Here is a 27,280-nt window from a genome sequence, read left to right on the forward strand (position 1 = left end):
GTCATGACCTCAGGGTCATGGGAGGAGCCTGGTATTGGGCTCCTTGCTGGTAAGCAGTCTGCCTGCCCTCTCCCTTTCCCTCTGCCCCTCCCCCTGCTCACGCATGCTCTCGCTCTCCCTCTCTCAAATAAATAAACCATCCCAAAAAGAGAAATCTTTTATCTAAAAGCCTGTGGCCCTCTTGGCTTCTGTATTTCTTTTTCTTGATAAAGTTGTGGTACAACAAAGTTCATTGTCTAATTTTAATATAAACAAAAAGCCAGAAAACAGTAGAAGGATAGTGAAAAACTTAAGCTGATTTGGGGCGGGGGGGGCGCTGTGGAGGATGAGGTAGCGCTTACCCCATCTAGAGAGATGCCTCTGCTCAGCCTCAGCCCAGCCCCTTCATTGCTCTGGAGGAGTGTGACTCCGATTCTACTAGGACTTCACTAGTCCAAGAGCCAGAGATCTGGATCTGTGTGTCTGTGTGACTTCTTTACATTTTTTTTTTAATGGAGGTGAAAGTCACAGAACATAAAGTTACCCACTTTAAAGGGAACAATTAGCAGCACTTAGTCCATTCACAGCGTTGTGCAACCACCACTTTTATCCAGTTCCAAAACATGTTCATCCCCGCAAAAGAAAATTCTGTACTCATTAACCCATGACTCCTGTCCCCTCCCCCACACCCTCTGGAAACCACCAGCCTGCTTCCTGTCTCGGTGCATTTGCCTATTCTGGATATTTTGTATAAATGGAATCATACACATTTTGTATCTGTCGTCTTTACGTCAGTATCATGTTTTCAGGGTCATCTATGTTGTGGCCGGTCTCAGAGCTTCATTCTTTTTATGGCTGATTTATTTTCTAGATCTACAACCATCTGTGTGTGCGTTCTTCCGCTGATGGACGCTCGGGTTATCTCCACTCTTTGGTGGTCGTGAACTGCTAGGAACATTAGTATACAAGTATCTGAGTTCCCGTTTGCAATTACTTTGGGGCTATCTACCTACAAGGGGAACTGCTGGGTTATGTGGTAATTCTGTGTCTAATTCTATGAGGAACCGCCAGTCTGTTTCCCACTAGCCATGGGCAAGTGTTCTGGTTCTCCCCATCCTCACGGCTTGTAACTGTCCTTTTATTTATTTGTTTTAAAGATTTTATTCATTTATTTGACAGAGCGAGATCACAAGTAGGCAGAGAGGCAGGCAGAGAGAGAGAGAGGAGGAAGCAGGCTCCCTGCCAAGCAGAGAGCCTGATGCGGGACTCGATCCCAGGACCCTGGGATCATGACCTGAGCCGAAGGCAGAGGCTTAACCCACTGAGCCACCCAGGTGCCCCTCTGTATCTTTAAGGTTAGAAAACCCTTCAGTTATTTAATAACACTGCAGGGAAAGACTGTAGAAATAGAACACACCAAGTTTGCAGCTCTATCCAGCACACAGACCCTAGTTTTTAAAGTTGGGTGTAACCAATCCACCACTCGGCTTTAGGAAGTGACACGGCTGCTTGCACTTTCCTGCTAGAAGCCAAGTGACCTCTCATGGTTGATTGCTCCTCCTACCCCCAGGTCTACACTAGCTGGGACACGGACCGGCTGCTGGCAGAAATCCAGAAAGCCCAGAGCCTCCTGGGCCACATCCAAGCCTTGCGCCATAGGACCCCCTGTGAGGAACTAACCAGCATGATGAAGGAGGTAGGTGGTGTAGGCGAAGACTCTGGAGCTGGCCTCACGGGATCCTCCTTTTTCACCCGTCTCTCTGAGAGCGTGGCTGCTGAGGCCGCCGTGCACTGACAGAGAAGGCAAGGCCGTGCTCTCTGCTGAACCCCACAGCTCTGAGCTGGGTGGGCCTTCCAAAGGATCCTGATGGATTTTCTTTTCTTTTTTTTTTTTTTTTAATATTTTATTTATTTATTTGACAGACAGAGACCACAAGTAGGCAGAGAGGCAGGCAGAGAGAGAGGAGGAAGCAGGCTTCCTGCTGAGCAGAGAGCCCGATGTGGGGCTCAATCCCAGGACCCTGGGATCATGACCCGAGCCGAAGGCAGAGGCTTTAACCCACTGAGCCACCCAGGCGCCCCTGATGGATTTTCTGACTGAAAAATGTATTTCAGAGAAAGGCCAGCAGGCTCGTCCCACCCTGCCCACCTTCCACTGTCCCCTCCCTACCCCTCAATTTCGAGAAGGATGAACACCTCAGCCGCACAGAGTGGGCTATCTTGAAGATGGTCTTTGCTACCCAGGGCTTCATTTGTTTATATTTTAAAAAGACAATGAATTGCTCACTCGTTTACTGAGGGCTCATTCTAAGAGGCACAATGCCTATTTCTTTAAATACCTTATTTTCGCATAACAGCAACAGTCTGCTGTAGATATATTGTGACCCCTCTTTTACGGATGTGGAATCTGAAGTCAGAGGACTAAATAGTTTGCCTCAGATCCCAGAGACAGAGACAGATGAAGTTTGAATTGAACCTGGGGTCGATCTGATGTCAAAACCTCAGCCAGGAGTTTCCCACAATGCAATGCGTGTATCAGTCGTGGTTTGCATGACAGTTACAAAGTGGTACATGGATTAATTTTTTTTAATGTGTAGTTAAAAATAGCTCATATGGTAGTAATACCTCTTTCTAAAATTATTTGAGTACAAAAAAGGAAGTCAGTTTTTAAAATTAAATTAATAATTAAGCTTTACTGTTGCACATTTGGTCTTTTTTTTAAAATTTATTTATTGGACAGACAGATATCAAAAGTAGGCAGAGAAGCAGGCAGAGAGAAAGGAGGAAAGAGGCTCCCGCTGAGCAGAGAGTCGGATTCAGGCCGATTCCAGGACCCTGAGATCATGACCTGAGCTGAAGGCAGAGGCTTTAACCCACTGAGCCACACAGGCGCCTCTGGTCTATTTTTTAAAAGATTTTATTTATTTGTTTATTTATTTATTTATTTATTTATTTATTTTAAAATATTTATTTATTTATTTGAGTGGGGGGGTGGGGCAGAAGGAAAGGGAAAGAATCTTAAGCAGGCTCCACACCCAGCACAGAGCTCAACACGGGGCTTAGCTCATGACCCTGAAATTATGACCTGAGCCAAATCAAGAATGGCTCTACTGACTGAGCCACATAAGCACCCCTAAAGATTTTGGGTTTGTTTTTTTTTAAGTATTCTCTACACCCAACGTGGACCTTGAACTTACAACTCCAAGATCAAAAGTCACATGCTGGGCGCCTGGGTGGCTCAGTGGGTTAAGCCGCTGCCTTTGGCTCAGGTCATGATCTCAGAGTCCTGGGATCGAGTCCCACATCGGGCTCTCTGCTCAGCAGGGAGCCTGCTTCCTCCTCTCTCTCTGCCTGCCTCTCTGCCTACTTGTGATCTCTGCCTGTCAAATAAATAAAATCTTTAAAAAAAAAAAAAATTACATGCTCTTCCAACTAAGCCAGCCAGACACCCCCATATTTGATTTATTATTTAAAATTTTTTAAAAATTTTATTTATTTATTTATTATGTTTTAAAAACATTTTAATTTTTTTATAAACATATAATGTATTATTAGCCCCAGGGGTACAGGTCTCTGAATCACCAGGTTTACACACTTCATAGCACTCAACTGTAGCACATACCCTCTTGATTTATTTTTTTAAAAATTCTAGGTGTGGGGACGCCTGGGTGGCTCAGTTGGTTAAGCGGCTGCCTTCGGCTCAGGTCATGATCCCAGCATCCTGGGATCGAGTCCCACATCGGGCTCCTTGCTTGGCGGGGAGCCTGCTTCTCCCTCTGCCTCTGCCTGCCTCTCTGTCTGCCTGTGCTCGCTCTTGCTTCTCTCTATGACAAATAAATAAAATCTTAAAAAAAAAAAAAAATTCTAGGTGTGCCTGGCTGGCTCAGTCAGTGGAGCACGCAACTCTAGATCTTGGATTTTTTCGTTCAAGCTCCATGTTAGGTGTAGAGAATACTTAAAAGTAAAATCTTTGGGACGCCTGGGTGGCTCAGCAGATTAAGCCTCTGCCTTCAGCTCAGGTCATGATCTCAGGGTCTTGGGATCGAGCCCCGCATCGGGCTCTCTGCTCAGCAGGGAGACTGCTTCCTCCTCACTTTGCCTGTCTCTGCCTACTTGTGATCTCTCTCTCTGTGTCAAATAAATAAATAAAATCTTAAAAAAAAAAAAAAAAGTAAAATCTTTACAGACAGTTGGGTAGCTCAGTCAGTTGAGCGTCTGGTTCTAGATTCCGGTTCATATCATGATCTCAGGGTCATGGGATCGGGCCCTGCATTGAGTTTCCTGCTCAGCACAGAGTCTGCTTCTCCCTCCCCCTCTGCTGCTCCCCCCATTCTTTCTCTCTTGCTCTCTCTCAATTAAATAAAATCTTTAAAAGCAAAAATAAAATATTTTTTAAAATTCTAAATAATAGTACAGTGGTACTCAGATTTAGAAAAATTCATGAAGGAGGTACTCAAATGTCTAAAATTTGGGAATTGCTGTTCTGTGTCTTCTTTAAACGTGAGTTACGATTTAACATCTCAGAACCTCAGGCTTTCAGTTTGTAAATGTGGGTCAGGGAAGGACGGGCTAGACCAGGGCTCCTGAAATGACCTGGTGTAGGAGTTACTTTTTACTTCGAAGCCTTGTGTTAGGAGTTCATGGAGAGGCCACCACCATCTCGGAGCCCAAAGTGCTGATCTTGATGGTAAGGGCGGGGAAGGGGCCGAGGACGGACAAATCAAAGAGGAAGCCAGTTGCTGGGGACATCTCCTTCTTACCCTGGAAATTCCAGCAACCTCCAGGAAAGGGGGTGGGGACGGCGGGAGGGAACAGCAGAATTGCCTTTAATTTACCACGTCATGTTTTCGGATGTTCCATTTAGGGGAACTGGGTGGGCTGGGGAGACTCAGGACTTCTCAACTCTAAAATATGATTTTGTAATATGGGCTTTTAAATTTAATTTAGATTTCCACAGAGATTGCAAAAGGGCCACTCACAGGTCTCTTGCCTAAACCCCCAAAGCATGAGGGTCCCCTCACAATTGAGTTCCCAAACTTGGACAAGACTTCTGCAGAATGGCTAAAGATCAATGGCCTAAAAGGTAAGTCCCCAAAGAGGGCAGAACCCCGGACTCAGGTGACTGATGAAAAGGCATAACCCCTCTGGGGCTTTAAGAGCTGTATCTCAAACCCCCACTGTTTATTTTTACAGCCAAAAAGCTAAGCCTTTATCAGGTTCTGGCACCCAATGCATTCTCTCCTGTGGAGGAATTTGTGCCCATTCTCCAGAAAACAGTCTCTTCAACTATCCATGAGGTAACTCAAATTCAGAGTTCTTTCTGGTCTTCTGCAGGGGGCTCCTCTGTGACCTTTCCCTTCTTAAATATTCAGGGAAGGAGAGTCATAAGTCAGAGCACGAGGAGCCTGGGTCCGAGGGCTTGGAGTGGGAGGCACGCTTTCCAGAACTTTCTAGAACTTTCTAGAACTCTCATCACATCTACTCTAACGACTGTTTTGCAAAGATTGAAACTGGACTCTGGAAGATGGGGCCAGAGGGAGCAATCAGGGATAAGGGAGCAAGTCACCACCTCCTGACTCGAATTTTTCATCTGCCACTAAGTCATCCCAGTGGGTGGATGTGATGACTTAGTGGCAGATGAAAAATTCGATTTTCCAAGTGTCCATGAAGGTTTATCCGGGTTCTCAAACCCAAGAATCCATGGCCAGTATGTTTGAAGGTCTCCCGACGCTGCTACTCCCAAACCAACTGTATCTTGTATCAAAGGCTCTGATGTTTGGAAGACCCTCCCCAGAAGGCAGCCTGGCTTGCTGTCAGGAATGGTGCATTCTGGGACCACGGTCCTCAAGGCCTTCTGTAGCCGTGACCAGGGAGGCATAACCTGACCCCGGATGTGCTCGAGGCCCATTTCCCTCTCACACATCTGGTTTGGAGAGCCCAGTGCCCCAGTTAAATGTGTAATCCTTCCCCGTATGTGCTCTGTTCACCTGTTGCCCATCCTGGCCACACCTGAGTGCAGAAGGCAATGGTACAGTTTGAATGGCATGATGGGACAGTGAAGAATGTTCACGTGGACCCACCCTTCCTCCATGAGTACCAGGTTAGTAATGGGTCCAGTTGGTCAGCGTATGGGGTTTGGGAAGAGGGCACAGGTGGAAGGCGCCATAGAATGTGGAGACGGCAAGCCATCGACCGGACTCCCTCCTCTAAACAGACTGTGCTCTGCCTCCTGGTGCCTCTGGAACTTCCTCCACCTGCTCCCCAGGCAGGGGCCTGTCAAACAAACAGAAGTCTTTAATCTTTTGGGGGCAAGATCTACTTCCTCTCCCATTCCAGGCAATGAAATATGTGGACTATTGTCTTCCTGGTCTTGTGACAGATTCACCCAGGATTCAGTGGAATGTTTATACTGCCTGGATACCCATGGCCCCAACCTCCGAAGCCAACCTTTCCCCACAGACCCCTTAACCGGCCATCCTCTTTGGTCCATTGCTCACTCTGTGTGGCCCATGTTTCTGTTGCAGAAACAGCTCAGCAGAGCTCTTCGGACATACGAGAGACGGATCGAGTGGCTCTCCCTGGCCAGCCGAAGAATCTGGGGCACCGTCTGCGAAAAAAGGTACCTTCTCTCAAGAATTGTTCTTGTGTTCTTGTCCTTTGTGAGTCCCATGTGTGACATAAGCACTTATCCAACTCATGAATTCCCTCTTAGTAGCATCAGAAACCATCCCTTAGATTAAGGATCAACGATCACTCAGCAGAACCCTTGAGGAAAAAGTCACCACTACCATCATCAATATCAATACTGTCATCATTGTGTTACTCGAGATTCTTTCAGTTAAAAAGCAACTGAAACTAAATGCCAATTGGCTTAAACAAAACAGGGAGGTCTGGTTGAAGGTAACTGAAAATTCTCAGATAGATTTGATTGCTGTCTTCAGGCACGGCTCCATCCAGGGGTTCATGCGTATCAAGAATGTATCTCCATCTCTCAGCTCCACCTCCTTCACTGTTGGCTCTGTTATCAGGCAGGTTTTCCCTTCCTCATAGCAGGATAGCCACCTGAGCTCCGCACTTCCCTTCGACCAGGTTAGCTCTCCCAAGGCTTGGGGCACGACCCGTCCAGGAGCTAGTCTCTGTGGTCTGGAAGGCAGGATGTTCTAACTGCCTAATGTCAAATGCCCACCCTTCAAGCTTGGTGTGGGTCTGTTCCACCCAAATCAAAAGGACTGACAGGGGCAGAGGAGTTTTTCAAAGGAATACCAGGGTGCTGTTGTGAGGGGAGGGGCTGGATCCTGAGCAGGGAGAAAGACCTGGAGCCGTTCATAGCATCCTAACCATTCCATACCTTACTGGATGCATTACCACATACAAAGCACCATACTATTCTACCATTTAATTCTCGAAGCAACCTTGTGGGGAGCTTCATTATGAATAGTTCATAGTTGAACAGGCCAAGGATCAGAGAGGTTTTGTGACTTGCCTAAGTCACACAGGAAGTGGGACCTGAACCAAGATCTTCTGACTCTACATCCAGTGGATTTTCTTCTGCCATTGATAATTGCTGTCTCGTGCTCACTTTGGCAGCACATACGCTAAAAAAAAAAAAATTTAAATAAATGGAACCATACTTGCTGTCTCAAAATGAGAGTGGACGGTGGAGCTGGGAATTGATCTGAAGTCCAAAAGAAGGCCAGATGGGACTAGGGATCTTAAAAGAGAGAGAAGCAACAAAAAGATACATTTCTTTCCCCAGAGGCCCAGATACACCAAATTCCCCATCTCATTTCCTTACCTTGTCTCTGTTTCCCCTCCTGAGCCCCCAGCCTATGATAACAGTGAATGCTGGTGCTTTAAAACAGGGGATGTGTGTGAAAATCATTCTAGGCAGCCCCCTGGCCCATAAACCATCTGCGCCCGCGACTTTACTCCACACTAGGAGCCCCTGGGGAGAGAAGCTTCCGCGACCCCCTTCGTCTACCGTTGTAAACCCACTCCCGTTGACCTCACACCACAGAGAAGATTTTGGCCAGCTGTTGAGTCGGGCATGCGAAAACTCCCCTGGAAAAAACTTTAAATAGTAAAATGGAACAAAACAAACATTATCTGAGAGATTCGGTTCTCCCCGTAAAGCTTGTGTTTCTTTTTAGGGTGGTTATACTGCTGGATATCTCTGTGACCAATTCCATGTACATTATTCATATCCAGCACTCCCTGCGGCTTCTGCTGGAGGAGCAGTTGTCCAACAAAGACTGCTTCAACATCATCGCGTAAGCTCCTAGCTCCCGGGGGGAGAGGGGGCAGGGGGCAGGGGTCGCGCGTGCTCCCTGCCATGGCGCCATCGCAGGGTGGAGGCTCCTGGCGGGTAGCTAGATGACATCTCACCAGCACCCAGCCTCCCAGGACGGCCATCAGTTTATCTGACTCGAGTCATCTTGTTTGGGGGTATTGAATAATTAAATGGCTGCAGGACAGTCCCACTGGGGCGAAGGTGATAAGTGGCCTCCAAACACGCTGCTCGATCAGCCAAGATAAAGTAACTCAGCCCATTGCCCCATTTGGATTCTGAGCCGATAAACAGAAAAGAGCGAAAGAAGGGCCCCTGGGTATGCCCCAGTATTAGGTCCCAGTTCAGGACTAGCAAGCTGCAGTTATGTCGAGCATTTAAGATTCCAATTCCTGGGGCCCCTGGGTGGCTCAGCGGGTTAAGCCTCTGCCTTCGGCTCAGGTCATGATCCCAGGGTCCTTGGATTGAGCCCCGCATCGGGCTCTCTGCTCAGCGGGGAGCCTGCTTCGCCCCCACTCCCCACTTCTCTGCCTACTTGTGATCTCTGTCTGTCAAATAAATAAATAAAATCTTTTTTAAAAAAAAAGATTCCAATTCCAAATGCAATTATATGGATTTATATATATAACTAGATATATTTAAGTTATGTGTTACTATAAAATACATATAAGTTATATGTATTTAAAGTATATATTTTACATATAAAAGTATGTATTTTACATATAAATAATTTGGTACATATGTTTAGAATAAAAACGTTGATAGAATATATATTTTAAAAATCATATCTAACAGGGGCACCTGGGTGGCTCAGTCAGGGGAACATGCCACTCTGGATCTCAGGGTTGTGAGTTCAAGCCCCACACTGGATGTAGATATTACTTAAAAATAAAATCTTAATTAAATAATGTATATATGTGTGTGCATATGTATATATACCCACACATATCAATAATAAGAATGTATTATAATGTATCTAATCCATATCTTCATGATTTCTGTGAGGCATTGGTGATCACAACCCTCTTGTATTATCACCTCAGATCTTGGTGATATTTAGCCAGTAATAATCTGTCAGTCATGGAATTATGATTGCTGAATTTTGTTTGCTAGAATTTTATATAAAATGTATTACTGATACCTGTGCAACACACCTATGGTTTTCTTAGTTCTTTTTTTTTTTTTTACCAGATTTTAAATAAATTTTGTGGAAAAATAAAAGATATGTAGCTATATATTTAAATTATATATAATTATATATCATATACTTAAATCTTGTATATATATATATAGTTGCCTATAATTTAAATATATATAGTTTTGTATATTCTAATGGCGTGCCTTTTCCAAAAATTAGGGAAGAAAGAAAAGGAACCCACTTATAAGATTTATTTATTTGGGGCATCTATAAAAAAGATTTATTTATTTATCTGTAGCTCAGTCGTTTGAGTGTCTGCCTTCAGCTCAGGTCGTGATCCCAGGGTCCTGGGATCAAGCTCCACGTCGGGCTCCCTGCTCAGTGGGGGGCTTGCTTCTTCCTCTCTCTCTCTCCCTCTGTCTCTCTTCCCAGATTGTGCTGTGCTGTGCGCTCGCTCTCTCTAATAAATAAATAAATTTTTTTAAAAGTTTTTATTTATTTATTTGAGAGAGAGTATGAGTGAGGAAGGATTGAAAGGAGAGGGAGAGAGACTCTCCAGCGGACCCACTGAGCACAGAGTTCCTAGAGCTGTAGGGAGCCCAGTGAGGAATTCCTGTCAGGAAATACAAGTTTCGGGGCCACCGACATTGCGGTTGTGTGGTTGAGAACGGCGTGAAGCGCACCTGTGGAGATGGGAAGGGAGGAGAAGACATCCGAAGGCAGAACCGGCCAGGCTCTGATGTCTGGAGGGCGGGCAGAGGAGGGGAAACACCAAAGGAACAGGAGAGCGGAGCAGCCAGAGATGCGGAGGAAACCCAGGAGAGGATGGTTCAAGACGCCACAGCTCAGAGAGGAGCAGAGTCTGATCCTGCAGAAGCGAAGCGGAAGGCACGGACAAAGGAATCCACTAAATTGAGCAGTAGAGTTCACTGATAACAAAACAATGACATATAATTTCTCCTTTTTTTTTGCAATTCAGTTTGGCAACCGAATATTTATTTATTTATTTATTTATTTTTTATAGATTTTCTTTTTTTTTTTTTAAGATTTTATTTATTTATTTGACAAAGAGAAATCACAAGTAGATGGAGAGGCAGGCAGAGAGAGAGAGAGAGGGAAGCAGGCTCCCTGCTGAGCAGAGAGCCCGATGCGGGACTCGATCCCAGGACCCTGAGATCATGACCTGAGCCGAAGGCAGCGGCTTAACCCACTGAGCCACCCAGGCGCCCTTGGCAACCGAATATTTAAAAGTTTCAAAATAACAACACTGCCCAGTGCTGGTGATAATGTGATGCTCTACCAACAGCCCAGGTGCCCCTATACTTTCTATTTTTTTTTTTTTTTAATCCAAAAGAATATAAAGTTAACAGAACTTTTTCTGGGGAATAAAATTGGAGGAATTTTTACGCTCCAGATGTTGTTAGAATTTTTATCAAACTGTAGTAGAAGATTTATTATCCAACTACAGTAGATATTTTCATGAGGGGGGGAAGGAGGTCATTGTTAATATTTGCCAGAGAACCTACCAGGTGCTTGACTGACGTGGGTTTCGGAGGAAGGAGAAGCTGAGGAGGTGGTGGGACGTTGTTTTCCAGGGAGCTGGTCCAGACACGGGAAAGAAAAGTGGCTAATGGAGTGGACCCTGGGAGAAAGAGGAAGTTATTTTTCAGAATGGAAGACTTGGGCACCTGGGTGACTCAGTGGGTTAAAGCCTCTGCCTTCGGCTCAGGTCATGATCTCAGGGTCCTGGGATCGAGCCCCGCAATGGGCTCTGTGCTCAGCAGGGAGCCTGCTTCCCCCTCTCTCTCTGCCTGCCTCTCTGCCTACTTGTGATCTCTCTCTGTCAAATAAATAAATAAAATCTTAAAAAAAAAAAAAAAAGAATGGACAGACTTTTAACATGTGCAGAGACAGTGGGGCAGGAGGTATCTGTGGGCAGAGTCTCAGAAGGCCAGGTGGGCGAATTTATCTTGAGCCAGAGAGGGAACACCCTTTCTTTGGTAAAGAGGATCAGTCCTCTTTTCAAGGATTTAAATTCTATCTCATAGGGAAGTGAGATGATGCGGGTTTTTTTGTTTTTATTTTTGTTTTTTAATTAATTAAAAACTATAGGGGCACCTAGGTGGCTCAGTCAGTTAAGCATCTGACTTTAGCTCGGGTCGTGATCTCAGAGTCCTGGGATCGAGCCCCACGTCGGGCTCCCTGCTCAGCAGTGATCTGATTCTCCCTTTCCCTGTTTTCTTTGCCTTCCCTGGCTCGTGTGCGTGCTCGCTCTCAAATAAATATGTAAAGTCTTAAAAAACAAACAAAAAACTATAGTACAGACAGAGTAAAAAAAAAAAAATTGAGTTGTGCAGCTGAATCAGTTCTAGGGGAATTTAAAATGGGCCAATGACTCCCTCCTTTGAGGGGTGGGGAAGTCAGAAATCTGGCTGGAGCTATTCCTGGCCCTGAGTCTTGAGACCCCCAACTCTGTTCGCACTGCAAATGTACTGTGACACATCATGACTAGCAAGGAAGTCTTGTGGCTGGCCCAGGCCAGTGACATCCTAACATTTTGGGGTGTAATCAGAATTTTGTCCCCCTAACAGCTGGGAACCCCAAAAACCTGGGGCGTAGCATGGATATATCTCTCCCTTAAGAACATGTCCTTTTTCCTTCCCTCCCAAGATTTGGAAGTACGATTGAAAGTTGGAGGCCTGAGATGGTTGCTGTGAGCCACGAAAACCTACAAAGTGCCTGGCGGTAGGTGACTGTCTGAGATTGCTCCTGCTGTGTCTGAGGACAGCCACTGTGGTGCCATTGGCTCTGTCCCTCTCTCTGGCAGAATCCCCACCCTCCCCCTCTGGGGCCTCGGGCTGGCCTCCCTCAGCTGGCCCCGCTCAGCTGGCCTGCCTTGCCTCCCAGGTGGGCACTGAGCCTGCGGTGTCAGGGAAGCCGGAATGTCCTCAGCGCCCTGCGGAAGGCTGTGGAAGTGGACTTCAAGGACAAAGACAAATACCAGTCCCAGGGCATCTACCTCTTCACAGGAGGCATCCCTGACCAGGACATGGTGAGTAGGCCTTGTCCTGGGCATCCTTTGTGACCCCGAATCTTCTCCTCGGTGGATGCCTCGCAATAGATTTCTCCAGCCTGATTCTCCAAACTAGATGTCAATGTGCAGAAGGGCTACCTGGGGTTGTTGTTAAGATGCAGATCCTGTTTGGAAGGCCTGGCCTGGGACCTGAGAGTCTGCCTTCCTCGCAAGCTCCTGGGAGATGTCCATGCTTCTGGAAGGCTCTCGGGTCCGCTCCCCAGCCATGCCCTATTAATTGTCCAACCCCAGATACCTTTCTTTCCTTGGCACCACATATTAGAGCAGCCCACGGGACCCGAGGAAAGAGGATTAGGCTCCTCGGACCTGAGAGCAGCCCCTCAGGAGCCCTCAGCCACGGGGTCCCTCCTGCCCTCTCTTCCCCCCACAGCCCCTGCTCAGCGCCTACATGGCTGAGGCCTGTGGGGGCTGCGACCTCCAGCTGAACGTGTGTCTCTTCTACGTGGGCGAGCCTCAGATGGACCTCACGCCCCCGGCCCACTATGCCAGCCGCACTGACACAGCCGCCGCCTACCGGGAGGTCACCCAGGCTACTGCAGGACGCTTCCACTGGTTTGGAGACACAGGTGCGTGAGGGTAGGTGTGTTCCAGATGAGGGGCATGGGAAAAACCCCACTCGGAAATCTCCAGAGTTCCCATTCTGGAGACAGGTGGTGGTGAGGGCCACACCATGATGTGACCGTACTTAATGGCACTGAATTGCACACTTCAAACACGGTTCAAATGGGGGCCGCCTGGGTCGCACCGTCGGTTAAACATCTCACTCTAGGTTCCTGCTCAAGTCCTGATCTCAGCATTGTGAGATCAAGCCCCGCCTTGGGCTCCACGCTTAGCACAGGGTCAGCGTGAGATTCTCTCTCCCTCCCCCTCTGCCCCTCCTGCTCGTGCTCTCTCTCTCTCTCTCTCTTTCTCAAATAAATAAATAAATCTTCAAAAAAAAAAAAGGGGAGGTTCAAACGGTACATTTTAGGTTAAGAATATTTTACCACAATTTTTTAAAGTAAAAAAAAAAAAGGTAAACCTACTTTAAATTATTTTATTTTATTTACTTATTTATTTAAAGATTTTATTTATTTAGTTGACAGAGATCACAAGTAGGCAGAGAGGCAGGCAGAGAGAGAGGAGGAAGCAGGCTCCCCGCTGAGTGGAGAGCCCGATGCGGGGCTCAATCCCAGGACCCTGGTTTCATGACCTGAGCCGAAGGCAGAGGCTTTGACCCACTGAGCCACTCAGGTGCCCCTTGTTGTTGTTGTTTTTTAAAGATTTTATTTATTTGAGAGAGAGAGAGATCACGATAAGGGAGGAAGGGTAGAGGGAGAAGCAGACTCCCCACTGAGCAGGGAGCCTGATGCAGGACTCGAGCTGAATTCAGCTCAGGACCCTGAGCTGAATGCAGATGCCTAACCAGCTGAGCCACCCTGGTGCCCCAAGCTGTCCTTGGCTAAGACACGACATAGGCCCCAACTTCCTATCATTCCTTCTGAATTGCTGAGTTTCTCCTGCCTGTGTGCATGCTGCCCAGGTTAATATATTCTGTTTTTCCCTTGTTAATCTGTCTTTGTCAGTTTTATTTGCCCAGCTGGAGAAATCTAAGAGAATAGAGAAAAAGGTTGTTGGTTTTTTTTTTTTCTTCCCTAAGTAGTTATTTGATTATTTTAACATTTCATTAAAAAGTGCTAACTTGGGATGCCTGGGTGGCTCCGTTGGTTGGGCGACTGCCTTCGGCTCAGGTCATGATCCCGGCGTCCCGGGATTGAGTCCCGCATCGGGCTCCCAGCTCCACGGGTGTCTGCTTCTCCTTCTGACCTTCTCCTCGCTCATGCTCTCTCTCACTGCCTCTCTCTCAAATAAATAAATAAAATCTTTAAAAAAAAAAAAAAAGAAATCAGATGCTTAGTCCACTGAGCCACCCAGTCCCCCTTAAGTTTTCTTTTTTTAAATGTACTTTCAAATATGTTAGGTAGAGGGGCACCTGGGTGACTCAGTGGGTTAAGCCTCTAACTTCAGCTCAGGTCATGATCCCAGGGTCCTGGGATCAAGCCCCACGTCGGGCTCTCTGCTTGGCGGGAAGCCTGCTTCCTCCTCTCTCTCTCTGCCTGCCTCTCTGCCTACTTGTGATCTCTATCAAATAAATAAATTAAAAATCTTAAAAAAGAGTCTTAAAAAATGTTAGATAGAGATTATAGTGATTGTTTCCCAGTATATGCAAAAGTCCAGTTGTTTATGTTGTATCGTGAAACTAACATACGCCAATAATACATATGCTTTTAAGCAACTTGGTAAAATACATATAAAGGAGATAATGGTTTAGGTGGTATGCAGGTAAGGGGAAATGGTGAAGTTCCCTACGTTGTTGGGATACAACAGAGACTGAGGTTCAGGACGCACTAGTACATTCCACCCTCTCTGATTTACAAATGAAGAAATGACTCCCAGGGACATGAGTTACCGGTGCTTATAAAATTAGTGGCGTAGCTGGGGCCGGAACTCTGCGGCCCCTGTTACCCCGCTCTCCCCGTGGCAAGTGCTAGACATACACATTCAAGTTATCGTTGGTGACTATTACTAATAATAGCACACTGTCTAGAACAGTTATCACATGCCAGACACGGTTCCAAGCGTGTTACATATATTGTTATTCGTGCCTCACGATAACCCTATGAAGTGGGTTACTATTATCCCCATTTTCCAGATGAGAAAGCTGAGACAAAGAGCCCCAAACACACAGGTAGTAAGAGGTGGAACCAGGAGTTGAACACAGGCAGGCCAACTTCAGAAGCTGTCTTAGTCATTGCAGTCCAGTCCCTCTCAAATAAGAAGGCAGTGTTCCCTACAGACACTAGATACTTCAAATAACACAAAGGTGGGTATTTTTATTCACTGGACTAGCAAGACCATTGCTCTGAACTCATCCTTCCTCTGGGTGAGAGGTTGGCTGGGCCAGCGCCCCTGCTGGGAGCGGCGCTATACCTGCCCGTCCCCTCCACTACCGGATGGCGTGGGGTAGGGCTGATCAGCTCAGGTCACCTCCGCACAACCCTGCTGTGTACAGATGTGGATGCTTCCTGGGATCTACACGCCTTCTCCATGCTCACGGTGTGCTTTGTGTCTAGGTATTTTCGAAAGCGATGACATCAACGCCATCATGTCCGAGAAGGAAAAGGCTTTCAACTACTCCCAAAAGGTAGGCCTTAGATGTGGGGCAAATGACTGCCCTTCTCTAGTAGTGTCTTGGGGCTGCCGTATAAAGGACCACAAACGAGGCAGCTTAAAGCAAGAGAGATCTGTCCTCTCAGTTTCGGACGCCAGAAGTCTAAACTCAAGGTGTCAGAGAGGCCGTGCTCCCTCTGAGGGCTCTGGGGAGAATCCCTCCTTACCCCTTTCAAGCTTCTGGTGCTGGCTGGTGTTCTAAAAAATTGCACTGGGTTTGGGGGGTAAGAAAAGAATAAATGGGGACGCCTGGGTGGCTCAGTTGGTTGGACGACTGCCTTCGGCTCAGGTCATGATCCCAGAGTCCCGGGATCAAGTCCCGCATCGGGCTCCCAGCTCCACGGGGAGTCTGCTTCTCTCTCTGACCTTCTCCTCGCTCATGTTCTCTCTCACTGTCTCTCTCTCTCAAATAAATAAATAAAATCTTTAAAAAAAAAAAAAAAAAAAGAAAAGAAAAGAATAAATGAAACAAGATGGGATTGGGAGGGAGACAAACCAGAAGTGACTCTTAATCTCACAAAACAAACTGAGGGTTGTTGGGGGGAGGGGGTCAGGAGAGGGGTTGCGGTTATGGACATTGGGGAGGGTGTGTGCTATGGTGAGTGCTGTGAAGTGTGTAAACCTGGCGATTCACAGACCTGTACCCCTGGGGATAAAAATACATTATATGTTTATAAAAAATTTTTTTTAATTAATTAAAAAAATGCACTGGATGCTTGTTAAAAATAGGAAGGGAGACTTTATCTGAGACCACTACAGTAGAGGAGAGAGAGGGAACTCAGCTCTGAATACAGCCAAGATAGCTAAGGATGTATAGCCAATATAGCAAAAGGGTCAGTGGACAGAAATTTACTAAGAGGAGCTTAATTAGATATTAAGGGTAGGGGGATTCTTGCCAAACAGGCTTAACGGGATTCTTTGCTAAAACTTGGTTTAGTAGGCCCAAGTCAAGGCTGAGTCAAGAAGAGTGCTCAGAGGAGACCAACTAAAGTTTAGTCAAGGACAGAGTCCTTGTCACCAGCAATCCTTGCCATACCTTAGCGGTGGCAACACAACTCCCAGTTCCGCCTCCGCCTTTTTTTGTTTGACGGAGAGAGAGAGAGATCACGAGTAGGCAGAGAGGCAGGCAGGGGGTGTGGGGAAGCAGGCTCCCTGCTAAGCAGAGAGCCCAATGTAGGGCTGGATCCCAGGACCCTGAGATCATGACCTGAGCCGAAGGCAGAGGCTTAACCCACTGAGCCACCCCGGCGCCCCCTCTGCCTCCACCTTCAACGGGCTCCCCTCCCCTGTGTGTGTCTGCATCTCTTCTCCTGCAGGGATCCCAATCCTTTTGGATTAAGGGTGCCCCCTTCTCCAGTATAACCTCATTAACTTACATCTTTTTTTTTTTTTTTTAAGATTTTATTTATTTATTTGACAGAGAGAGGTCACAGTAGACAGAGAGGCAGGCAGAGAGAGAGAGAGGGAAGCAGGCTCCCTGCTGAGCAGAGAGCCCGATGCGGGACTCGATCCCAGGACCCTGAGATCATGACCTGAGCCGAAGGCAGCTGCTTAACCCACGGAGCCACCCAGGCGCCCAACTTACATCTTCATTACATTTACAAAGACCCGTTTCCAAGGAAGGTCACGTTCACGTGTACAGGGGTTTTGGACTACCACGCATTTTTCTGGGGGACACGACTCATCCCCTATCTGCTTCCCTCCCCATGTCTCGATCCCCTGACACCCAAGGCTTTGGGTGAAGCATGGGAGTTTCCTACAAGTCCATGGTTAAGGTCTGTGTGCTAGCATCCTTGCCTCCTTGGAGGTCCTTGAATGTGGGAGCTCATTCCCAAACTCATTCCTCAACTCGGGGCGTCTGCGCCTGCCGTCCCCTCGCGGGTCGCCCGTAGGTGGTTCTTTATCACTGAAGACTCACGAAAATGTTACTTGCTCAGAGAATGCTGTCGAGATGAGAGGGGTAGAAAGGAGCCAGGTTGTGTCAGGAGCCGTGAGAACAGGGATGAGGAGAGGGACATGAGAGCATTTAAGGGAGCATTGACCAAACTTACGGCGACGGAAAGCATGGGAAGGAAGAGGAAGAGGAAGGAGGAAGAATTCTGCAGTAACTCCCAGCTCCTTGCTGGGAGACCTGGTAGACAGAGCTGCCATGGACCGAGAGAGAGGTAACAGGAGAGGATCCTGTCGCAATGCGGCAGGGTGGGCCTGGGACAAAGGGGAGTCTGTGGGGCTTGGGAGCTGACCAGTGGGGGTCCTTAAGACACGGGGAAACCTTACGGGCTGGAGGTGGTTGTGGAGCAGTTCAAGCCATGGGGGTAGACCCATAGCATGAAGGGGGTCACGGTCAAGGTGGAGGAAGAGCCCGTGAAGGAGACTCGGCCTGACTCGGCATTTTCATTGCCGCCACCTGCAGGGCGACATCCCCCTGCCACAGCGTGAGCCCCTGGGAGGGCAGGGCCGTAGCTTCGGGTTCACTCTCTCCACGGCCTCCGTGGCTCCTCTGTGGCTCCCCAGCCATGCCCCAACTGCCCTCCCTGAAGGGACGCTCCTTTGGGGCGTTTTTTTTTACCCTTCTCAAGTGCACCTGAGTCTGTTCCCTCATCTGACAAACATTTATAAAGTGTTAGTGGGCAGTAACGGTTCAACCCACCCTTCCTAGGATGTGATTTCCATTCAACATACAAACTTCATTTGCTTGGAGTGTCCCTGGGGCCGCTTTCAGGCAGTAGAGAAACGTGTTGGCAAAAGACACCAAGTGTTAAACGTTATTCTGCCAACATCGGCCCCGGGGTATGTGGGGAGCTGATGGGCGTATGTGGCGGGCGCTGGGTCTGAGTAGGGAAAGCTGTCTTGGAACCAGACACACCTGGGTTTGAATGGAAGGTCCTCTACATAGGAGTAGTGTGGCCTTGGGCGCGTCCCTTAAACTCTTGGAGCTTTGAGTTCCTCGTCTATAAAACGGGGCTAAGATAGCCCTTGCCCTAAAAGCAGGGTTGGCATGTCTTGTTGGCAAGAGGGTTTGAGACCCCCGGGAATTCACTAGCTCAGTGCTTGAAGCGTCCCAATAATACATGGGGCTTATTATTAATAGGATTGATCCCTAGTGCTCTCAGCCCCAGGAGACATTCTAGGGATAGAAAGGAGTTGAGGGGCGCCTGAGTGGCTCAGTGGGTTAAAGCCTCTGCCTTCGGCTCAGGTCATGATCCCAGAGTTCTGGAATCGAGCCCCGCTTCGGGCTCCCCGTTCGGCGGGGAGCCTGCTTCACCACCACCACCACCACCCGCTGCTCTGCCTGCCTCTCTGCCTACTTGTGATCTCTGTCTGTCAAATAAATAAATAAATAAATAAATAAACCTTTAAAAAAACAAAAGAAAGAAAGAGGAGTCCAGAGGCCCCAGTGGACCCAGTGTCTCCTGCTGTGTGTGTATGTGTGTGTGTGTGTGGGGGGGTGTATGGAGGGGTGTCACCTGCTTGGAGGCACACCATAGCGGGGTGCTGCTAACCCTCCCAATCTGCCCATGCAGTGTGCCTTACTGGTGTCTTCCCTGAAGAAACAGTCTGGAAAAGAACTGGAAAGCGCAGTTCTCCTGAAGGAAAAGCCGAAGTTATTCAAGCAAAGAAGTCAGCCCAAGAAAGTCTTTTCCTCCAAACCCGCCGCTGCCTCAGTGGCCAGAATGGTTTGACTCCTCTCCCTAATTACACACAGAGCACTTTGTTGCCACCTTGTCTCCTGGTCTTTCCTAGATTTTGAAATTCTGAAATTTTGGCCCCCAAACCCCATTCCCAGCAGGGGTGGAGGCAGGGTGTTCGGGGGTGAGCGTCCCCAAGGTACCTCCAGCCCTGACCTTACGGGGGAGGAGCTCCTCTGGGGGACCTGCTTCTCGGCCCTGGGGGCATCTCTGGCCTCCTCGACATCCACCTTTGACTCTGCCTGGCTGTCTCAGCTTTGCCCCCTAGCCGGTAGTCGGGACTCCGTGGAATTGGCACCCACGGAGACATCTGACGGCTGTAAGGCAGGAGGGCTTATCCAGAAGGGGGTCTTGGGGGCAAAGGCTATGTAATGGGCTCCTGCTGCCTAAGGCTTGGCAGGGCCTCGTAGGACCCTGAAGGTGGGCCCGTGCCAGCTCCGGCCTTATTCCCATGACAGCCTGTCACATCTGTCCTGCGTAAAATGTCCACCGCACTGCAGAAATCAGAGGGACCTCAGAGGACCCCGACTCCAGTGCTTGGAAGCCGACAGGCAGATATCCGGAGCCCTTCAGCACGTCACTGACCCACAGGCCCTTGCGTCTGCAGGAAGAGGGAATCCGTCCGGATCCTGTGTAGCTTACGGCCGGCCGTCTCATTCAAAGAACTCTTCCAGGTCCCAGGAGCCAGCCCTGAGGCAAATTCGGGGATGAAACCCGAGAGTCTTGGGGGCTGCCTCCTGAGCTGGTTCAGCAGGAAGAGGCTCAGGCCATACCAAGGCCTCCAAAAAGCCTCCTGGATACAGGGCTGGGGCCTCCCTCAGGGGGGCAGCAACCAGGCCTTTTCCACAACAGCTCGCCCAGCCATGTGAGCTGGTCCAGGGCCCCGGGTGATTTTGTTCAACCATCATCACTTTTCCCTTGTGCCCAGGGAGGAAGAACTCCTCCCCTTAGAACGGGCGCGCCCAATAGGCCACAGAACTTACCTGAGTGGTTACTTATTATGCTGGAGGCCCCGAAATCCCGGTCCAGCCGGAAGAAGGGCAGGTACCTGAAGATAATTCTGGCAAATCCCACGGCCATCCTAGCATGCCTCCCTCGCTGTTATTAAACACACACGTGCACACACACACACGCATCAATACACATACACACACACCCCGCACATGCATACACTTTTTTTTTAAAGCAATGATTTTTTTTTTTGTAAGATTTTACTTATTTGACAGAGACAGACAGAGATCACAAGTAGGCAGAGAGGCAGGCAGAGAGAGAGAGGAGGAAGCAGGCTCCCTGCTGAGCAGAGAGCCTGATGCGATGCGGGGCTCCATCCCAGGACCCTGGGATCATGACCTGAGCTGAAAGCAGAGGCTTTAACCCTCTGAGCCACCCAGGCGCCCCTACACTTTTTTTTTTTTTTAACCTCAAAACCCACAGCCCTCCTGTACATCTGCCGCAGGAGATGGGACCAACATGTTCGAGATTCTGCTCCCAGCGGCCCCTCCTTTCCCCGGTTGAGACTGGGGTTTCATCCCAGAATTTGGGAAGTCCGGGGAAGGCGAGGTCTCTGGGCTGGCTCCTGGAACCTGGTGAGTTCTTTGAATGAGGACAGTGCCTGTGTGGACAGAGCCTCCTGGACACGCAGCCCCGTGGGAGTAAGCTACACACGGTCTGGGCCCGTCACGGAGACCAGGCCACTGACGGGAAAGATCACCTGTTTTCTAGAGCCTTAAAGATGACCCCGACAGAGAGAAGAGCTCCCCCCTGCACACTCTGACTTGGCGGCCCCCCAGCGGCAGAGCAGGCGTCCCACCAGGTGAGGCCCGGCGGCCCCTGAGCTCCTGGTTGGTGGGGGGAGGGCGGCAGACCCGCTGGAGGAGGAATGAGTTAGGAGTCACTGAAGTGATGGACGATCCTGAGTCTTGACCACGGGCCGGCCCTTCCGCTAAGATTGTCCCATCGAAAGCTTACAACAATTCCTCCCGTGGGACAGCTCATCTCTCCGTTTCCTGTTTTACTGATAAAGACATGTAGGCCCAGAGGGGCTGTGGATAATGACCAGGGCCGGCTGGTCGTGACCGGCATCAGTATGTTTCCTAAAGTATTCAGCTCATAGCACCAAGGTCATGTATCTTATTTCCAAGGTCAGAGACCTGGCCGAATGGTCCCGAGCAGAGCGGTGGAGTCAGCAAGACCTGGGTAGAATCTTGGCTCTGCCCTGGTGGACTCTGAGCCCTCTCTTACCTCGTCTGTAACCTGGGGCGCTGGGAGGCTAAAATGAGACAGGGGTCCAGAAAGCTCTTAGCACGCCGCCTGGGATACATCGGTGCTGGGTAAATGGCCACTCCAGCTACGGCTGCTGCAGGGGAGGCCAGAAGGCTTGGGGTCGTCCCACAGGACCTCAAAGCCATCTTGGCGCCCAGTTTCGAGGGCGCAGCAGAGCTGGAATCGACAGGTCTCTAAGACAAAGCCGGACGGCGTCACCACGTGACCCCACGAGACTGCTCCAGCCGACAGGCCTCTTGTCCCCTAGCTGCAGCCCGGCCTGTGAGAGAAGGTCCTGCAAAACGGAGGAGGAAGACCGCGCGGAGGGAAGCAGAGACCTCTCTCTCCCTTTTTTATACAGAATCGGGGAATAACGTGGGTGAGTTGGAGACTACACAGACGTCTGAACAGCTCCGTCGCCCTGTAGGAACTGTAGGGTCAGCAGGCCCCGTGGGAGGGAGACCCTCTCCAGCTGTCCCAGGACATGGGCAGCAGTGCCTACCCTCAAGCCACTCAGGTCTCCCAGCCCGGGGGATGCAAATTCTTGTCACTACCGACCCCCCATCCATCAGAGGACATGTCCTGCACTCTCAGGCTGATGGGGAAATTGAGAAGGGAGCGGAGATGAGTGTCCGCAGGTCCCGACGGCTCCACCATTGATTACTGCGAAATGGTACAAATTCTAGTAACGATTCACGGAGGTGTGGAGAGGGGAGGCTACCGTCTGCTTCCCCCGACAGTCTCCCTTCTACCCTTCAGCAAATTGCCCCTAAGGAATGTTCCAGCTGACTTGATGGACAGAGAAATTAATAAGCAAAGGGAAGCCAAAGTGGGAAGAGGAGGAGGAGGAGAGTGGGGGGAGGGCGGCATACAGGATAACCCCCCTGTTTCTCCTAGGCTTCGTATACAAGAAGTACCCTCAAGGAAGGGGCATACGAAGGGTCAGCACGTCCATCCAGTTGCCCAGGAAGGATACAGTTTGCTCAAGCCAAGAGGTACGAGGTCCTCAGCACCAGCACGTGTCCCTCAGGCGATAATTCCTCCCACCAACCTTCCACTTCTAGGAAGATGGACGTCCCTGGAAGTGGGGGCAAATGTGCTTCCAATGACTGCGTCATGTGGCGGGTGGGGAAAGAGTTATGTGGACCCACGTTTGAAACCTGAGCCTGCCACTTCCTAGCTGGAGGACCTTGGGCAAGTCATTTAGCTACACTCCATCTCTGTGTCCTCATTTGTAAAAATGAAGACAGTTGTTCCTTTCTGATAGAATTGGTGACTATCGAAGTATATTTTGTGTAGATCACTTAGGGGCGTCCGTGTTTTGGTTGCAAGCAACAGAAATCCCCCTTCTTGTTCCTATCCTGAAGGTAGACCGTCTGTCTCCCCACAGCCTTTCTTTAAATGTCTGAGCTTGGTTCTGACGGGGCCAACGCCAGAGCCATGCTTGATGGCGGTGATCCTGCCCATGCTTGTATCTCTCTCGGAGACAAAGAGACTCAGGTTATCCTCATTGGTTTAGAGTCTGAACTTCAGACCAATCATGGCTTTCCACTGGAATTTTGTGGGAGAGGCTTGAAATAGATCCTGGGGAGCCAGGAACGTCCACCAGACTTAGAAGTAGCAGATGCTCAGTAAATTGCGTTCCCCATTCCCCGTATTTCCTGTGCCTCTCTCCCCAGTGCCGGGGAAGGAATCCACAAGCCACGGATGCCCGGTGAGGACCTAAGAACCTCCCATTTTAAGCACGAGACAGATTTCAAACACAGGGTTTTAGTAGATGAATCAGACCATCATTCATTTAAGCCTCTATTACCCAAGATAATAGTTCTTTCCTTTATTCTCAAGTGGGTAGCAAATTATGGGCTAAAAAAACTGAATATGGAAATCTCCAGATACATGGGTCCCAGCTGCACTCATCAGAAGTCAGTCCAGGGGCTGGTGGCAGCCAAATACTGCAGCATCCTGCCCAGCATAGAAATCAACGTGAGTTGTGGGTTTTGTTGCTCGTTCCCTTTCTCCCACCCCCTGCCTGTGACCAGCCACAAATGGGCCATTGTGTTGGGGGGACCTCCATGTGCATGTCCGGGCCACGGCCTCTCTTCCTGCTTCTATCCACAAAGTGGGATGGCTCTCGGCAAATGGAAAATGCAGATCCCATTGGAGGAAGAGTCAACCCGGGGAGGGCCCGACCCCATCCCCCAGAGCTAGACACGCTCCACAGCCTGGGAATTAGAAACAGTAGCTGAGCATAGCACAGCAGCTGAAGAGCTCACAGACGTCTGTACCCCAGGTCTGCTGATGGTTCTATCAGGATGGCAGGGACTGGGGGCTTCCCTCCCTGTCTCCACCCCAGGGGTGAGGGGACGGTGTTCTCTAGTTTGTAGTTTGAAGGTCGTTGTTTTTTTTTTTTTTTCCCTTTGTTTTGGCACTGGAACAAGGGAGTTTAGTACAATTGAAAAACAAATCCTGGGTTCTTTCTTTAGAAGACCCCATTTTCTATTTCTACCCTTGCCATTTGATATGACATTATCAACATTAGGGGAAACTAGAAAGCCAGAAGTAGCCACCAAGTTCAAAATTATTCACCAGAAAGATTTTATGGGAGTTTTATCAAACTGTCAGTCCCCTTCCCTGTCTGTGGTCATCTTTCAGTTTGACATTTATGGACTTCTTGTCCTACCATTAAGGGTTTTCTAATTTAAAATTTAGAGATGTTATGTTTTTTTATCACAGTGACCATATTTGGCACAAAACCATCATCCCAACTCCCCTTCTCCTTTTAGAATGATAAATCTGGTAGCGTGATCAAAGAAAAAAGCCTATAAGTGAATATATAATGCCTAATAGATGTTTTAGAAATGATTACCCACAACTGACTGAACCCTTTACGGCGGTGATGGGGATCTGAGGACGTAGCTGACGGAGGGCCATCTGCCTGGGCTTGCCTTCATCCAGGGGATAGTGAGACACATCCACTGGACGCCCAGGGAAATGGAAGCGTACATCACGAGCCTAGAGAAGGTGATGAGGCGCTATGTCCAGAGGCTGCAGTGGCTGCTGTCCGGTGAGCCTGCCTGCCGTCCTGGAGGGTGGGAGCGCCGTGAGGGGAAGCAGAAGGTCAACCCCAGGGACCCGGGCCCGCCCTTCCCAGGCCAGGCGCACAGACTGTCAGGTCAGGGGTGAGGCCAGGAGGGTCATCCTGGCACCACATGATTTCTGGGTTCCGAGGTCAGGCAAGCTGCCGGATGTCAGGGAGGAGCATGGGTCAAAGGGCACCAGAGAGAACGCAGGCCTGTCCAGGCTCATCCCGCAAGGCCACATGCCTCACCCCTTGCCTTCCTGGATGTGACTGAGGTGCTCACCCTCAAGAGGCTCAATTCAGTATTGACTGGACCCCACAGGGGTCAGTGAATGTAGTCATGGGAGAGGGTCCCGACGGAGAAGAGTCCCCTTGTTCTTTACAAAGAGCACCAAGGCCCCTTCAGGGCAGGCAAACAGGCGGGCTGGCCCAGAAAAGCCAGGCTCCCATCCTGGAGAAGGGTGGGCTGGGGATCGAGAGATGGCCAGAAGCATCAAGTCCGAGAGGCCAGGTAGATAGCTCGAGCTGGACAGGGGGGCGTGGAGGCTTTGGGGCCTGGATGGTTCCTGGGACAACAGGCAGAAGGAAAAGAGGAAGCCTTTTATAGAGGTCGCTAGGGAGAGGCCCTCAGGATCCTGTGCAAATTCATTGGGTCCAGTCCTCGGCAGTAGAACTTGGTAAAACAGACCATGTGCAGTGGAGTGGGGTGATGACTGTGCTTCCCAAAGCCCTGGAGGGGGCTGCCAGCTCCAGGTGGAGTTGTCAGGTCAGAGGCTGACATGGGACAAAGAGGTCGCGTGCCTCTCTCCAACCCCAATGCATGTTCACTGCTGGGAAGGGTGTGAAGGCTGGTGAGGCTGCTGCTCCTTCCGCCTTCCGTGCCATGAACGGAGTCCCCGCCTCACACACAGGTGCGCACCCCAATGCCACCTCATACTTCAAACGCCACCAACACTTCAAAACCCAGGGCTAGTTCACGTAGTCACTCATTCCTTCATTATTCAACCAATATGGCCGCTCTCCCGTCAGGCCCTGGGGAGATGGTGGAAGGCGACACCCAACACAGCCCCTGAGCTCGTGGAGCATACCGTTTAGGAGGCTGACGTTGACCAAAGAGTCTCACAAATAAGTCTAACGTCACAAGAGTGACGCATAGAGAGGAGATGGGCGTGGTGCAGGGTGAGCCTTTAAGGGGGCGACAGGCCTGGACGGGAAAATCATGGAGGGCTTTCCTGAGGCGGTGATATTTCAGCCAAGATCTGAAGAATGAGTAGATGTTAACTGGGCAAAGAGAGGAAAGATAGGCATGTCTGAGGTGCTAGGGAAGCAGTTAGTGAGGGGATGCTGAACACAAAGACTAGAAGGAAGCCAATGTGAGGGACGCCTAGTGGCTCCATTGGTTAAGCATCGGACTCTTGATTTCGGCTCAGGTCATGATCTCAGGGTGGTGAGATTGAGCCTCACATTGGGCTCCATGCTCAGTGAGGAGTCTGCTTGAGAATCAATCTCTCCCTTTCCCTTTGCCCCTCTCCCTGCTTACACATACACTCTCTCTTTCTAAATTAAAAAAAAAAAAAAAAAAAAAAAAAGGAAGCCAGTGTAGCTGAGAGTGAGGGAAAGTTAGGGTGAGACCATCCCAGATCGACGAGGCCATGCCCAGACTTAGTCTTTTGTCCTAAGAGCAGTTGGAAGCCACTGAATGTTGTGAATCAGGGGAACGTGATCAAGTCAACATGGGCAGTGATCCCGCTGGTTGCCGTGCGGAACTGTGGAGGGGGTGGGGTGGAATCAGCTAACCTCACAGCAGGACAGCTACAGGAAGGCGGAAGACTAGGACCTGCCGGAAGAGCTGGGGATGACGGAGACGGGCGACAGAGGCAGAATCAGAGAGATTGTGGAGGCAGAGACCACAGGGCTTGAGGACTGGCTCTGTGTTCCCGCCGTCCAGCTCCTCCAGGGGGGATGTGGTTGGAGGTCCCTCGGATGGCTGGCTGGCCGGCCATGCTCACGGAACGTCTCCCATGCCTCAGGATGGCTCCCTCTTGTCGTCATGCTGACATGAGGGTTGCCAGAGAACAGCCCAGAGCAGTCGAGGCAGATTCCTGGGCTGGGGTCCAGCCAGCTCTGTCCACCTTTTCCTGGAGAGCAGCCTGTCTTTTCTGTGGCAGTTTTTCCATTGTTTCCACTGCTGCCTCCAATGAGGTCCCTGACGTGTGACTGGAGAAGACAGCATGCATTGTCAGCTGTCCCTCTGGCTTTCCCCTGGGTGACCTTCCTTATTTAGCCCTGGGGCCAGGAGGGTAGGGCTAGCAGCTGCCTGACTGAAGTGTGGGTCAGAGGATGTGGGTATGAGTGTCAGCCCTCACCACTGGTCTGTGTGACCCCGGCCAGCCACTGGTCCTGTCTTTCCCCTTGGGATGAATCCCAAGTCCTTCCACCATGTCACCAGCTTCACTTCTTGTCCCTCTCCCCGCGAGTCTTTCCATCCCAGTGGTCCTGATTGCCTGCATGGGCTTTCTCTCGGTCCTGGGGCACGCCATGC

The 27,280-nt window shown here is 49.6% G+C and overlaps 1 protein-coding gene across 3 annotated transcripts in view; it reads left to right on the forward strand.

Moving 5' to 3' along the window:
- The window catches only part of VWA3A (von Willebrand factor A domain containing 3A), a 68,317-nt gene that overhangs the window by 35,127 nt on the left and 5,910 nt on the right, over window positions 1–27,280 (forward strand). For all 3 annotated transcript variants that reach the window (XM_032327104.1, XM_032327103.1, XM_032327102.1), the window contains 16 exons: window positions 1,550–1,675; window positions 4,927–5,062; window positions 5,173–5,276; window positions 5,999–6,079; window positions 6,504–6,598; window positions 8,130–8,249; window positions 12,075–12,149; window positions 12,312–12,456; window positions 12,869–13,064; window positions 15,612–15,682; window positions 19,233–19,385; window positions 21,120–21,210; window positions 21,928–22,038; window positions 22,557–22,654; window positions 23,505–23,642; window positions 24,615–24,723. In XM_032327104.1, coding sequence (XP_032182995.1) covers window positions 1,550–1,675; window positions 4,927–5,062; window positions 5,173–5,276; window positions 5,999–6,079; window positions 6,504–6,598; window positions 8,130–8,249; window positions 12,075–12,149; window positions 12,312–12,456; window positions 12,869–13,064; window positions 15,612–15,682; window positions 19,233–19,385; window positions 21,120–21,210; window positions 21,928–22,038; window positions 22,557–22,654; window positions 23,505–23,642; window positions 24,615–24,723 — 1,849 coding nt within the window. The remainder of the gene's footprint in view (window positions 1–1,549; window positions 1,676–4,926; window positions 5,063–5,172; window positions 5,277–5,998; window positions 6,080–6,503; window positions 6,599–8,129; window positions 8,250–12,074; window positions 12,150–12,311; window positions 12,457–12,868; window positions 13,065–15,611; window positions 15,683–19,232; window positions 19,386–21,119; window positions 21,211–21,927; window positions 22,039–22,556; window positions 22,655–23,504; window positions 23,643–24,614; window positions 24,724–27,280) is intronic.

This window comes from Mustela erminea, chromosome 20, assembly GCF_009829155.1.
Source record: "Mustela erminea isolate mMusErm1 chromosome 20, mMusErm1.Pri, whole genome shotgun sequence".
In the NCBI taxonomy this organism is placed as follows: domain Eukaryota; kingdom Metazoa; phylum Chordata; class Mammalia; order Carnivora; family Mustelidae; genus Mustela; species Mustela erminea.